This window comes from Nicotiana tomentosiformis, chromosome 11 (assembly GCF_000390325.3).
Source record: "Nicotiana tomentosiformis chromosome 11, ASM39032v3, whole genome shotgun sequence".
NCBI classification, from domain to species: Eukaryota; Viridiplantae; Streptophyta; class Magnoliopsida; order Solanales; family Solanaceae; genus Nicotiana; species Nicotiana tomentosiformis.
Genome location: NC_090822.1, coordinates 26,949,006 through 26,962,957, shown reverse-complemented (window position 1 = coordinate 26,962,957; position 13,952 = coordinate 26,949,006). Strand labels below are relative to the sequence as shown.

General features: G+C 32.3%; 1 protein-coding gene across 2 annotated transcripts; it reads right to left on the bottom strand.

Annotated features, from left to right (window-relative positions):
* Positions 1–2,510: 2,510 nt before the first annotated feature.
* On the bottom strand, positions 2,511–10,440 carry LOC104093595 (oxysterol-binding protein-related protein 4C). Of its 2 annotated transcripts, none has more exons than XM_009599363.4 (7): positions 10,273–10,440; positions 7,470–7,628; positions 6,609–6,854; positions 4,404–4,500; positions 3,982–4,258; positions 3,401–3,503; positions 2,511–2,894 (listed from the first exon to the last, which is right to left on the bottom strand). In XM_009599363.4, the coding sequence occupies exons 1-7, from the start codon at positions 10,273–10,275 to the stop codon at positions 2,640–2,642; spliced, it is 1,140 nt and encodes a 379-aa protein (XP_009597658.1). In that variant the 5' UTR covers positions 10,276–10,440; the 3' UTR covers positions 2,511–2,639. The 2 variants fall into 2 exon arrangements, with proteins under 2 accessions (XP_009597658.1, XP_009597656.1); XM_009599361.4 differs by having other exon boundaries at positions 3,982–4,270; positions 10,273–10,439.
* Positions 10,441–13,952: the final 3,512 nt, after the last annotated feature.

The following is a 13,952-nucleotide window of genomic DNA, read 5'->3' as shown; positions in this document are numbered from 1 at the left end:
AGCTAACTTAATGCCTATATGTCTATGGAATTAAGATTAACAGGAATGCATTTACACTTCTTGTATTTCAACCAAGCAAGGCAATTAGATATATTTCTATCCTAATTGTGAATCTGTTGCCCGATGCACGGGGTTCAAGAACCTGCTCTATTTAATTCTATATGCAATCTAGAATTTCCACTTTCGAGTTCAACTCTAGATTCGTAGATAGTATTTCACGGTTAGCTACTCAGCAAAATAATTAAAAATAGAATTAAATAAACAACTCAATATGATAAAATTAAATTCGTCAATTTAAACTTCAAACATCAACATTCATGTATCACCCATGACCCTAAAATAATAGGGTTCTTAGCCACTCATATTCATACAATCATCAAAAATAATATTTTCAAACATAAAATCAATGAATACTAGAAGAAGAATGAAAGATTTGATCAAATTTGTGCTCCCGAGTATTTCGTACTTTTGTTTTTCTCTCAAAATCACGTCCTCCTCTTCAAAATAGGTTTAGGTTGGCTTTTATATGAGTTGGGGGCGTCTTGGGGTCGAAATAACCGAGTCATAGTTGAAATAGGACATGCTTGCATTTTGAGCGTCCAGGGCAGCGTGGGGCGCTGGCCCTGGCGCTCAGCTGCCCAGCAATTCTGTAAAGTGTGCCATAGGCAGCGCCCCACGCTGCCTGTGACCCTCAAATTTTCACTTTTGCCTTTTCTTCCCATTTTCGCTCTAATTCGCGCACTTTCGTCCCAAATTACATCCGAATGATTCCTATACATAGAGATACCATAAATTAGCAGAAATCATTATATTATACATCTCAAATCTTCGAGACATGAGCAAAATGTGAGGCAATATATATCAAAATATGCATACATTAAGCCAAATATCAATTTCGAATAATATACAAGAAATCTACAATTTCTAGGAAAATGTAGAAAAGTTAACAACCAACAATAAATATACACAATGTAGACAAAATTTCAATAGATACAAAAAACAAAAAATATGTATAGTCATGAGAATGAGAACAAGTTTTGTAACTTAAAAAAAATTAAAATTGTAACTACTAAAAATTTACCTTCTCCAATGACTGCTGGGATATAGTTTTAGGTAATTTTTGAACCTTCTTCTTTTTTGAAGGTTTGACAGTAGGAGAAACTTTAATTTTTTTTGCAGGTTTTGGGATAACTTCTTCTTTGACGAAATCATCATCACGACCAATTTCTTTGCCCTTCCGCTTTACTGATTTAGCAGATATCGAAGCTTCACCAACATCCCTGTCATGCTTGAGTTTTGTTCGAGCTTCTACCCTAGCTTCACTAGGGGAAAGCTTGAACTTTGTCACTAGTTTTGCATGTGCCTATTTCACTACTTTTTTGGGTGAATCCTGTAAGAAATCACCAAAATTAAAAGTAGGAATATCACCAACATTAGCTTTTTTAAGGCTATTCTTCGGAACTCCTTTCTTCTTCATTGTAAGGGAAGAAAAATTTTAAGCTGCTACTATTTTCGTAGGATTTAGAGCGAGAATTCATAAAGATTGAGAGAGATTATAAAAGATATTTGAACAAAAATGAAAGAGAGCATTAATGGAGGGAGTGAGTACAGAATCGGGGGGAAGGAGGGGTATGGACAGAGAAACGTGGGGGGGAGTGAGATATGTACGTTAGAGGGATTATAGGAGTTAATTAATTCTCATTAAATTTCTAAAATGTATATAATTGGTAAATTGTATATGCCTATATAATTTTATTGAAACTTGAGTAAGGAGGGTAATAAGGTTTCAAATAGTGTATAGGAAGGTAAAAATCCCAAAAATAAAAGAGTGGGTTTGTAAAGAGAATTGGGTATTAAAATTGGTGGTAGATTTTAGTTCATGTGATGCCACGTGTCCCTCCAATAAAATTATAGGTAAATTTGAACAGTAGTATAACGATAGAGGCAGTTATGGGCTGATACTCAAACAGGAATGTATTTTAGCCTTTTGATTTTATTTTGCAGGTGAGTTTTTACCTTTAACGGGTCGGTTTGGGTGTATGGGTGGATTATTTAGGTTTCAAAAATATAAAAAGTCCATGTAGACTGCAACATCGAATATTTTTATCGAAAAGTTTGATAATTCCGATTGAGCGACCATTTGTGTGCAATAGTCATAGTTCAGTGGCTTTTCTATTAAAAACGAAAGTAAAGTAACTTTAGTCATAATTTTGAATAGTTAAATAATCTTCTCGTGAACTCTACTTTTTTTCCCTTTGTTCTTTCTTTTTTTTCTCTAAACGTTTATAAAAGTGGAAAGGATAAAGCAACTCAAATTATACTTATAAAAGACAAGGTTAATTACCTATATATCCCAATGGCGAAAAAGTCAATAGAGAAAAAAAAATCGCTTTCAGTAGATTTTCTGTTTCGTTCATCCACATCCAGCTATTTTATCTTTTAATGGATAAGCCATTTAAAGTCAGCGCTTTCTATTCCAAAATTTAACTCCTTTATTATCAGCTCAGATATAATTAAGAGGGAGACAAGTAAAGCCCTTGACAATTTATAATATACATAATTACTACACCTACAAAATAAACATATGAATTTAATGTAGGAAAATGACCTAAATTAGATTTTTCCACGTTACAAATTGATCAAGTAGGAGCAATAATTGGAGCTGGAGGGACCCACCTCTCATTTGGTGTGGGTTCCCACCCTGACTCTTTACTATAGGATATTGTAAAATGTTTTGGAACCCAAATTTCAGATTTGGACTTCCTTTCTTTTGCAACTTCTCTTTCCCTTTCCTCTACTATTGTCTTTGCTTGCTTTGCTTTATCCCAACTTCTACTTAGGATTGCTTGACTTAGTTCTGCCCATACCACTGCTGATTCACTTGGCATAACAACCTAATAAATTCCAAAAAATAGTTATACTAAGTAGATGAAGAAAATACAATTTTATTAGGCTGCATTATTTATATATATAATCTCGAAAATCCAACTATGTGACAAGAAAATACAAATATCTAACGTTTTATGTAGAGAACATACAAAAAATCATTTGATACTTTATTCATATTTACCTTTACTGTTCTAATTAGGTGGAATATTAATTGAGACGTTTAAGGAGAGATGGAAGATAGTTTAGACAAATACTTCAATTTAACACTCTTAAATATTATTCTTAAAGAATGTAAAACCTTAAAAGATACATATTATGGATATAAATGAGTATTATCTAAATATCTCATATTGGTTAATGCCTAAAAATAACTATTAAAATGTCCTGCTTACAAATTTGTTTTGCCGTGAGATTTCAGTGTGAATATTTGTCCCAAACTTTTCAATGCTTTCTTTATTTTGAGCAACCTTAAAACAATATTCATTTTTCTAATAGAATTGAAGAAATGTACCTTTGGATCTTTCACCATAGGAGTCTTCATTCCGGATAGTGCTTCCTTTGCATTGTAAATCACATTGACTTTTCCAGTAGTTATATCCTTAACTGTAACAGTTCTGTGGACATTAAACAAAAAAAAAACAATTAAAAATGAAACATGTAAAATATAAGAAAAAGAAAATTATTGTAAATATTCTAGATTGATATGAAATTAAAACAATAAATTAACATATTTGGTGCTTCGAAATCTCATTTGGTTAAAAAATCTCTTCTAGCTTCTAAAAAAATCTTTCTGGAACACCTTGCTTTTGTAAAAATTAAAATTCATCATTAAATCATGCATTTACAACACATCCTAAAAATTAAAATTCATCATTAAATCATTTACAACACATCCTTTTGTATCTTCTTTATTTCTCTAAATGTTTAAAAAAATTAATGGAGAAAAAAAGGAAGGGAATGTCTAGTTATAAAGTATATTGCTCGAACTCTTCAAAAATATCCTATAAAAATGCAGTACCTTTGAGGATCTGACACGCATTCGGCAATATGTTTTAAGAGTTCGAGTAACATAGGTTATAAGGGCATGTTTACCTGTCCCAATGGCCATTGATCTCACAAATTGTCTTTGAAGATGAAGGCATAAAAATATTGCCTTTAACAGATCTATTTCCACTGTTGCTTAAGAAAGAACTTCCTTTGTAATATAAATCAGCTTGAAGACCAGTTTCTTCACACTTAATTGTTACATTTCCCACCCAATCAACACCAGGAAATGGGAGAAGTCTGATAACTAGCTTTGGTGATTTCATCACATAAGTTTCTTGCCTATTTAGAAGCTTCAATTCCCTTTTTCCATGCACCTCAGTTTCTATTTTTGTACCTTACACAAAATTATTGAAAAATCATAAAATAAAAATATGTCTTTTAGTTTATGTGTAGACTGTAGTAAATATTTGTTAATGAAAATGATATGGAAACAAAAAGATGGACAAAGTAAATAATAATAATAGTACCACAGAATTTTGGGACAGGATTATGACACCATATCATGTCAATGTTCTCTTTCTCATCAGTTGCATGAAGAGCTGTCACTGGTGGATGATGGGAAACCTAAAATCATAAAACAACAAAGTTAGATTTTTCAATAAAAAGTTAAGTATGTTTTTTCAATTCAATTTATGAGACAGACTTTATTTTAGGGTAAAATACAAAATTGGTCGTGGTCGACCAAAACTAAATGTATTCGCTAGTCCAAAATGTGCGTAAAATTATATATTGTATGTATATAATACAACTATATATATATAAATAAATATATAGATTGTTGGCTAATATATTTTGTAGCGGTCAAAAATATACATTTCTCATGTATAAGGACCAAGTGTGAGATTCTTTTGTGAAAATTTGTCAAAGTTCAAATTATTATGAGCACGTAAAATTAGTAATGTGTTGCTAAAGCATAAATCTATCTTACAAAATGCTAACTTGATATTTGAACTTTTCAGTAGTATACTTTTCAATTTTACTTCGCCCCAATTGAGTTGTTAATTTTGTACTCTCCAATTAACATTTGCTTCGATGAAAAGAGTGTAAATTCAGTGCTACATATTTTCTATAAAATCCGAGTCAATCCATAACAACTATTAATGATTTTAGTCTGCTTATAGGCCAATGCCAATGAAAATTTAGAGAAATTAATATAAATAGTAGCTCACTCAACCGCTTAAACTAAAAATAACCGAAAAATATATAATAGATGTATAATCTATATATACTGTAATTTACCGTCTATCAGCCATTTTTTTAGAGTTTTTTTACACGCTTGATCCTTTTCTTAAAATTATTTAGAAAAATAGAATCAATTCTAGCTTATTCCATAAATAGCAGATTTTTTTACATTATTAGCCTAATATAAAAATTATGTTTCAAAGTAATAAATTATCTGCACAAATCACGGGATCCATTTTTATTCTTATCACCATATATATCAATCCTCAATGTAATTTCAATAAAGACTATTTTATATACTGAATATATACAATAATTCAATAAAGATACAGTAAATTGACTTATTAAATTTAATATATCCTGAATATACATCGTATATGTTCATGCATTAAAAAATTATATATATAAATAGTTATATACTACGTATAGCTAAATAATATAAATACTATACCAATAATATTATATTATATACTTCATAAAAAAAAAATTCTCAAAGAATTATATGATCAGTGTATACCATTAAAATACGTTGTATATGATCATAATCCACAAGTATAATATAATCTGTATATACCATTAAGATATACTATGAATATATACTATTAATATATTCATATATAACATTAATATGCATCGTGTATTTAATAGTTTTACAACACCATGAATTATTAAATTTAATATACTATATGTATAAAAACTAGAGGTAAAATCAGTTACGTGAAGGAGGAATGAAGTAAGGAATAAGTTGAAGACGAAAGTTGAATTGAATAGGCGCAAAAAGGAAAGGATTTAGGGTGAAGAAATTTTCTAACTGTAGAGACATTTTAGCATTGACACAATAACAGTGCATGTCATTAAATGGGGGAGAGAAAATTGTGGGGAAGACTTCAAAAGTTATGTGAATTACTATTAATTACTAATCCCTATTTTAATAGGATTGGTCCAACATTATAGGTTCCAGCTAGAAATGTATTTAATTAGCTGTCGTATTTGTTAATTGCTATCTGCTACTAGAATTCAGTAAAATTTTCTTAAATATTGTCTAAATATGTTTTTTCCTCAATTTAATTTGGGTTAGCAATCGGCCCATTAGCCATCTCATATGAAGATTGAAGACAATATGAAGTACCAAAGGCTAAGCCCAGCCGCAACAAGGCCCACCACCTCCAGGATAATGAAAAGTTTCCAATACCACTAGATTTTTAAATATTCCAAAGACACTCCCTTAAAATATATAATTAATCCAAACTTTCCTAATTAAAATTTCTCCATCTTACTAGCCTCCTTATAATAAAGGGAATGAAATCACTTGTTGTAATTAGTTTCACACATTTGAACACTTTTGCAAGTGGAGTTGATAGTATAAAATCTTTATCCTTTTAGTTTAAGGATAACGAGTCAGCTAGTTTTAGTTTAAGCGGTTGGTTGGACGACTATTTGAGTTAATATGTAAATTACATTCACAATATTCTATATATCAATATGTTTACCTGTTCCAAGAGGACATTGAGAGAGGCTGTAGAGACATGGTGAGTCTCGCCAAGAATGGGATTAAAAGGAGCCACACCAAACATCAAAGGGCGCAATGTGGATATGCTCCAACCCACTACTGCTATCATTCTTTCAAGTGAAGTTTCCCCTTTCCCACACTTGCTTAACATGTCATTCTTTATGCAGTATACTGATTCCCCATAGCATTGTAGCTGTGACTTTGGGAGGTTGAATAATGGAGGTAGCTGAAATTACATTTGTACGTTACGAATCCAAAATTTGAATATAACTGCAACCGCCGCTCCTTTATGATATTAGTAGTAGAGTGAATAAGAAATATATAAAAATGGCAGCCCAGTATATAAGGCATCTCGCGTTTCGATAAAAGGTCACACCTGAAGAGATGTGATATAAATATATGTTTTTAAAATCTTTTTAATTAGATTGGTTTCGCCACAAATAATAGAAAACTAGATTTTTTTTAGCTACTTGTCAAGCTAACAAGAAGGTACAGTCGCGTTCCTCTTTCCCTACCGACAAATGATTCTCAACATATACTGAATAAAAAGAAAGAAGAGAAAATTGAGGGACCAACTAAAAAATTGCGTAATTGATAATTTCGTAAGTATCTTTTTTCTATTTAGTGATTTGAAACAACTAAAAAGATTCGGTTCCAGTCATCATTGAAATAGACAAATTGGGAATTGCCTCACCAACACCATAAACATGAAACTAATTGTCCTCTAATTGTAAAATAAATTAATTTAGATAATTAAATTATCGCAATTTTGACATTTTCCGGTATCAAAACAAAATTACTCCGATGCCAGATTATTATAAAAGGTAAAACTAATACTTGCCTGAATACGGGTGAGATCAGATCCTGGCCGTACATTACTCAAGAGGCTTAGAATGCGCTGTAGCAGATTAGGAGCTTTGTAATCAGAAGCATCTGATTCTCCCTCCAATGATAAGGGTGCTGTTAGAACTACCCTTGGCCCCACTTCTCCTTCTGAGACCTGTACCAAACCCATACAAATTTTATTCTTTTAAAATCAGTGTGTACGTCGTAATATGTAATAAATTATATGCATTGATAATTTAAAGATTTTTTAAAAATTTTAATGTAATTTACATGTCTTATACTAGGTTGTCTACCTTATGTCTCTCAAGTAATTACTTTTATTTATTTATAATTATCTTTTAAGTTAGTGATAGTGTAATAATTCTTATATTGGTGATATATAGAAGTTAAACTCTTCGACAACCACTCTCATTATTGTTTGTGACTAGAGTTTAACTTTTATATACTAACAATTAAAAAAATTTATATACCATTAGGTCACTTAAACAATATAACCACAAATAATCATCTATAAAAAATGAATTTAAACTTGAGAAATGAGATAAATTACTTGCTACAATATTATAATCGATTAAAATCCTTGTGACTATAGATATGGACTTAACTTAAATATACAGTTCAATGATTAAAAGTCATTTACATGCTTACTAAAGCATATTTTGCAATTGTTTTTTTTCAAATACTCACGCTAAGTTCTCTAGCATTTGAAAAAAGACATGCATTAGTGCATGTTTCCACAGAGAAAAAGCCAACACAGAAAACAAGTGAAATGCAAAATGTAACAAAAGGCCAAATAATAAAGATAAGAAATACAGAGAAAGTAGAATCTTGCTTCTTTGTTTGCATCTCAATTTTAATTTACTACTACTAGTACCAACTCCACCACAAAGAATAACTAATGCCTAACCTATTGTTAAAAGTAAAAGTATTGAACGTCATTAACAATGAAAACATTTTTTTTTTAATCTAGTAAAAAGATACATCCAAGAGATAAAAACGAAAAAAGTACTACTTTTTATTTTACCCTTTTCAAATTCAAGTTTCAACTATGTGAGTTAAATAAAGGTATTTTTGAAAATCATGACTTTCTAACCGAATGCAATGCTCGTCTTCCAAATAAATAAAAGGGTTTGTTTGGGAAGAAAGATAACGAGCGACCATGCCGAAAGAAAATTAATTATGTCCAAAAAGGAGATGAGCAGAAGAGCTAGATTGTTGGGCAAAAAAATAAAAACAAAACCTAAAAATATCACTAGCTAATTTCGACTTTGAAAGGATAACATTTATTATTATTATAATTATAATATTTATCCGAGCTGAAATAGTATCAATTTAAAATCTTTGCATAAGATCTATTGGCCTTTAATTAGTACCTGTACCTTACTCTACAACTGCATGATTTTGGCTACGTCGACTATTATTATCAAATCATTACTCAGCAAATTCTTTCTAGAAAACTAAGGTAAAAAATAATGCTTCGATTTTAATTTTCACCTACAAAATTATGTCTTCTTTCTTGAACTAATAAACTATATTTCCTGCTTTTTATATAACTTCTGAACTGAAGGACTGATAGCAATTGGACCAATTCTGATTCAAATGCTGCTATTTGTCAATTACTTCATCTTTACGTTTGTAAAGATCTGGAAAAGCAGTTTTCCTCATTCTATAAAGCATTGGGAACACTTTCTTTATTTTCACGAAACGTATTTAGATTCACCTAATTGGGATAAGCATTTCATCACCGCCAAATAAGTAAAGAGATATCAACTTTTTGAAATATCAAAAAAGTGAATCAAACTTTTCTCTCCAAAAATAATGATCGAAAGCCGCAAAACCAGAAAAAGAAAAAAGAGAAACTAAAGATTCGCACCAAAAAGAACCCAAAAACAGGATAAGGAAAAAAAAAAGAAGAAAAAACTGTTCATACTTTCAGTTGCAAAAAACCTTTTGACAGAGAAAACCTACATGTTTCAAATCTAACTGCTTGAACCTATTAAATGTTTGACGGGGATTAAAAGTATTTATCTTTATATATAAAATATAAAGAATTAAAATTACTTAGGAGTATATTTAAGGGACTATTTTAAATTTACACTTATTTTTATAAAAATTAAAGAATTAAAATTACTTGGGAGTACATTTAAGGGATTATTTTAAATTTACATCCAAACATTGGGGACCATTTCTGTCATAATTTCTCTGTATCTATTTGCGTATAGTAATATTTTGGAGTAACATAACTTTGTAAAAACTTAATTTTTCTCTTTAAACATTAATCAATAATGGCAAAGAAAAAAGCAACATAGACTACTACGTCTATGACGCATGAATTCTTCAGACAATATTTGATAAATATTTTTAACAAAAAAATATAAGCGGAGACGTGACAGCTACTATATATTTTCATGTGTAGCCTAACTCCAAAGGAAAGAAAAAAAGAATAATTATGAATTATTAAAATTGTATATACCAACTTTGCTTGTACTTCTCTTTTTGCTAGAATGATAACTCCAAAAATATCAAAAGGAAATAAAACAAGAAGAATAAGAGAATGAGAATATATCTTTAATGTCATAAAAATCATATACTCTTATCAAATAAGCGAAATCAAATGGGGTCCCCGGCGGAGTATTCGCCGGAAAAATCTAGTGGTTATCAAACAAGGCGCCGGAGTATCAAATTTCTAATGGGGTTTCTTTTGATTTAATTTTAAACAGTAAAATGGTTCTTTAAATTAAAAACCTGAAATTAAGAAGATATATAAAGAAAGAGAGAAGAAGAAGAAGAAGAATTACCATTGAAGCTGATGATAAAATTCAGTTGTATGTTGCTGAAGATTCTTCTGCGGAGAGACTATAACAAATTGTATGAATGAGAGGAATGGTGTGAATAACTAAGGAAAAGGGAGTTTTTTTATATGGGTTTTGGACTGCAGACTACTCGGCTGAAAATGTTCTTTTTCTACTGTCTTTTTGCTTTTAAAACGTTTTTAAGCATGGGCGATGAACGGGAAATTATTTTATTATAAATTTATGAAATCTCTTTACAAATTCTCTACACATAAAATAATTTAATAACACCTTTATTTATAATTTACGAAATCTATTTTAATTAAAAATTAAAAAATCTATTCTTATATAATTCTGACTATAAATACTATGTAAATATGAATTAAATAAATTAACAAATATAAAATTCTAAACAATTTAGATTTCTTATTCCAACTTTGAATTAGTCTTTCAACGACTTTGTTCCTTTTTTCCTTTATTTCTTGAGTGATTACCCTAAAAGTCCCTTAAACTATCATATTTTTGTCACTTACCTAATTAAATTATTCGGTGTCCCCAAAATCCATACTCCCCTTATATTAAAAACCCCTGAAAGAGTATAAGGTACTCTCTCAGTTATACGCACCCTAAACCTCTTTTAAGCCTGTCCACATGGAATTAATTTTTATTAACATAATGTATACGGTCAAAACTGGTTTTGCCCTTCGTATAATTAGTCAAAATTGGAACATGATGGACCAAGGGTCGTTTTCATAATATCGAGATGAGATCCGAAGCCAGGTTATCAAACTCAAGATTCAGGGACCGATCAATACCGAGCTCAAAGTCAATATCGAGCTCGAGTCCATACCGAGCCCAAGTCAATACCGAGCTCGAATCAATATCGAGCTCGAGGTCCGGAGATCGATCAGTACCAAAACCAACCAAGATCGAGCTACGAGACAAAGAGCCGTTGTAGCCGCACTTAGGGAGAGAATCTCGGTAGGAATTAAGAAAAAGTTAATTAATTAATCTATCATGGGATCTCCACTATGTATTTTTTATTATATCTGAAGCACGATTTTTCCAATATATTAAGAATGGGTATCATTTCTATAAGGGCGGATGGAAGATCCAGAGAAGAAAACATTGATACACTTACATTCTAAAGATTACTACATTTATATATAGTTGAGATTATCCTTTTTTGAGCTTGGACATTGATTCATCTCGCTTGTTTATAAATCATTCTCTACACAATTTGGTTTGTATTTCATTCCTTTATACAATCAATATTCAATATATTTCTACTTACTTTTCCGATTTATACCAAACTATACCACGTATCCTTAGAACTACGTATAAATTTAATTTTATCCGTTTTTCAGGTAAATAGTTTGGCGTCCACCATTTTTCGAGTCGATATCGAGCTCGAAGTCCGGAGATCGATCAGTACCAAAACCAACCAAGATCTAGCTACGAGACAAAGAGTCGTTGTAGCCGCACTTAGGGAGAGAATCTCGGTAGGAATTAAGGAAAAGCTAATTAATTAATCTATCATGGGATCTCCACTATGTATTTTTCATTATATCTAAAGCACGATTTTTCCAATATATTAAGAGTGGGTATCATTTCTATAAAGGCGGATGGAAGATCCAGAGAAGAAAACATTGATACACTTACATTCTAAAGATTACTACACTGATATATAGTTGAGATTATCCTTTTTTGAGCTTGGACATTGATTCATCTCGCTTGTTTATAAATCATTCTCTACTCAATTTGGTTTGTATTTTATTCCTTTATACAGTCAATATTCAATATATCTCTACTTACTTTTTCGATTTATACCAAGCTATACCACGTATCCTTAGAACTACACATAAATTCAACTCTATCCGTTTTTCGGATAAATAGTTTGGCGTCCACCGTGGGGCTAAGGATAATAGTAGTTATTTGGTACGAATCTCTGTGAAACACACTATTTTACACTTGCCCTTGGAAGTGTCTTTTATTTCAGGCTGAAAATGATGAATTCTCAATTAATGGCCCTACCTATCGACAACGAAGCTGGCCTTCAAGATGAGAAGAACAACCTGATGACCGGGAATGAAAGGCTACCAGTCGATCTTGTTGGAGCTCGGGCCATAGGTCCAATTAACGATAATTCATATGTGGACATCGAGGCAAACCAACGTTTTGACCCTGAAAATAGCATTCATGGTGGAACTCGATCTGCAGCTCGAAATACCCAAAACGATGAGGAAAGCGGAATAAGCTTGCGTATGTTTTTCAAAATATTGCAAGCTCAATTAGTAGCAATAGCCCAGTTGCCAAACCCAGGCATCGACCAGGCTCGAGCCCAGTCAACTCCGAGAAGTCACCCACAAAACATGGCCGGCTATTGTGAGTTCGAATAAACAAGAATCGGGAACTAATTCCGAAATTATTAAGATGCCTGAGGAATTGACAAAACAAATAGAATCAGGGGAAAAGAAGATCAAAGCAAACGACCAAAAGATGGAAACTTATAACTCCAGGGTTGATCAGATCCTGGAGGCACCACCGATATTGAAGGGCTTGGATACTAAAAAGTTCGTGCAAAAGCCTTTCCCCCAGAGCGCGGCTCCAAAACCGATCCCCAATAAATTTCGCATGCCCGAAATTCCTTAATACAATGGAACGAATGACCCCAACGAACACGTTACCTCTTACACATGTGCTATCAAAGGGAACGATCTAGAAGATGACGAGATCGAATTTGTATTATTAAAAATATTCGGTGAAACCCTGTCAAAGGGAGCAATGATATGGTATCATAATTTACCGCCTAAATCTATCGATTCTTTTGCTATGCTTGCAGATTCTTTCGTAAAAGCACATGCTGGAGCAATAAAGGTCGAGACTAGGAAGTCAGACCTTTTCAAGATGAGACAAAAATATAACGAGATGCTAAGAGAATTCGTATCTCGTTTCCAAATGGAACGAATGAATCTACCACCAGTCACAGACGATTGGACTGTTTAAGCTTTCGCTCAAGGTCTAAACGAACGAAGATCGATGGCTTCACGATGGTTGAAGCAACATTTAATCGAGTACCCAGCTGTTACCTGGGCCGATGTACACAATCGATATCAATCGAAGATTAGAGTCGAAGACGACCAGTTGGATTCTGGGTCCGTTATTAAAAAGGACATCAACCGAGAACCAAGGTCGATCAAGGACCGATACCGGACACATAATGGAGATCATAGGGGTAACGAACCAAGACGTAACCCCGTACAAGGCAATAAAAGAAGTGATCGAGGCCAAGGGTCTCGGGGGCTGATGAACAAGAATGGGTTTGAAATGCATATCGGACCCAAGGAAGCACAATGGTTATCAGAATATAACTTCAGCATCGATGCATCCGCCATTGTGTCGGCTATCAGGTGCATCAAAGATACTAAGTGGCCTCGACTTATGCAGTCCGATCCAGCCCAGAGAAATCCCAATCAAATATGCAAATATCATGGCACCCATGGCCACAGAACCGAAGACTACAGCCAGTTGAGAATTCAATGAAGGGCACCTTCGAGAATTCTTAAGTAACCGGGCCAAAAACCATTTCAAAAATAGAGATTTCAATAGATAAAACGAACAGGAAGAGCCACAACGCATTATCCACATGATCATCAGAGGGATCGACGTCCCCCAGGGACCGGTGC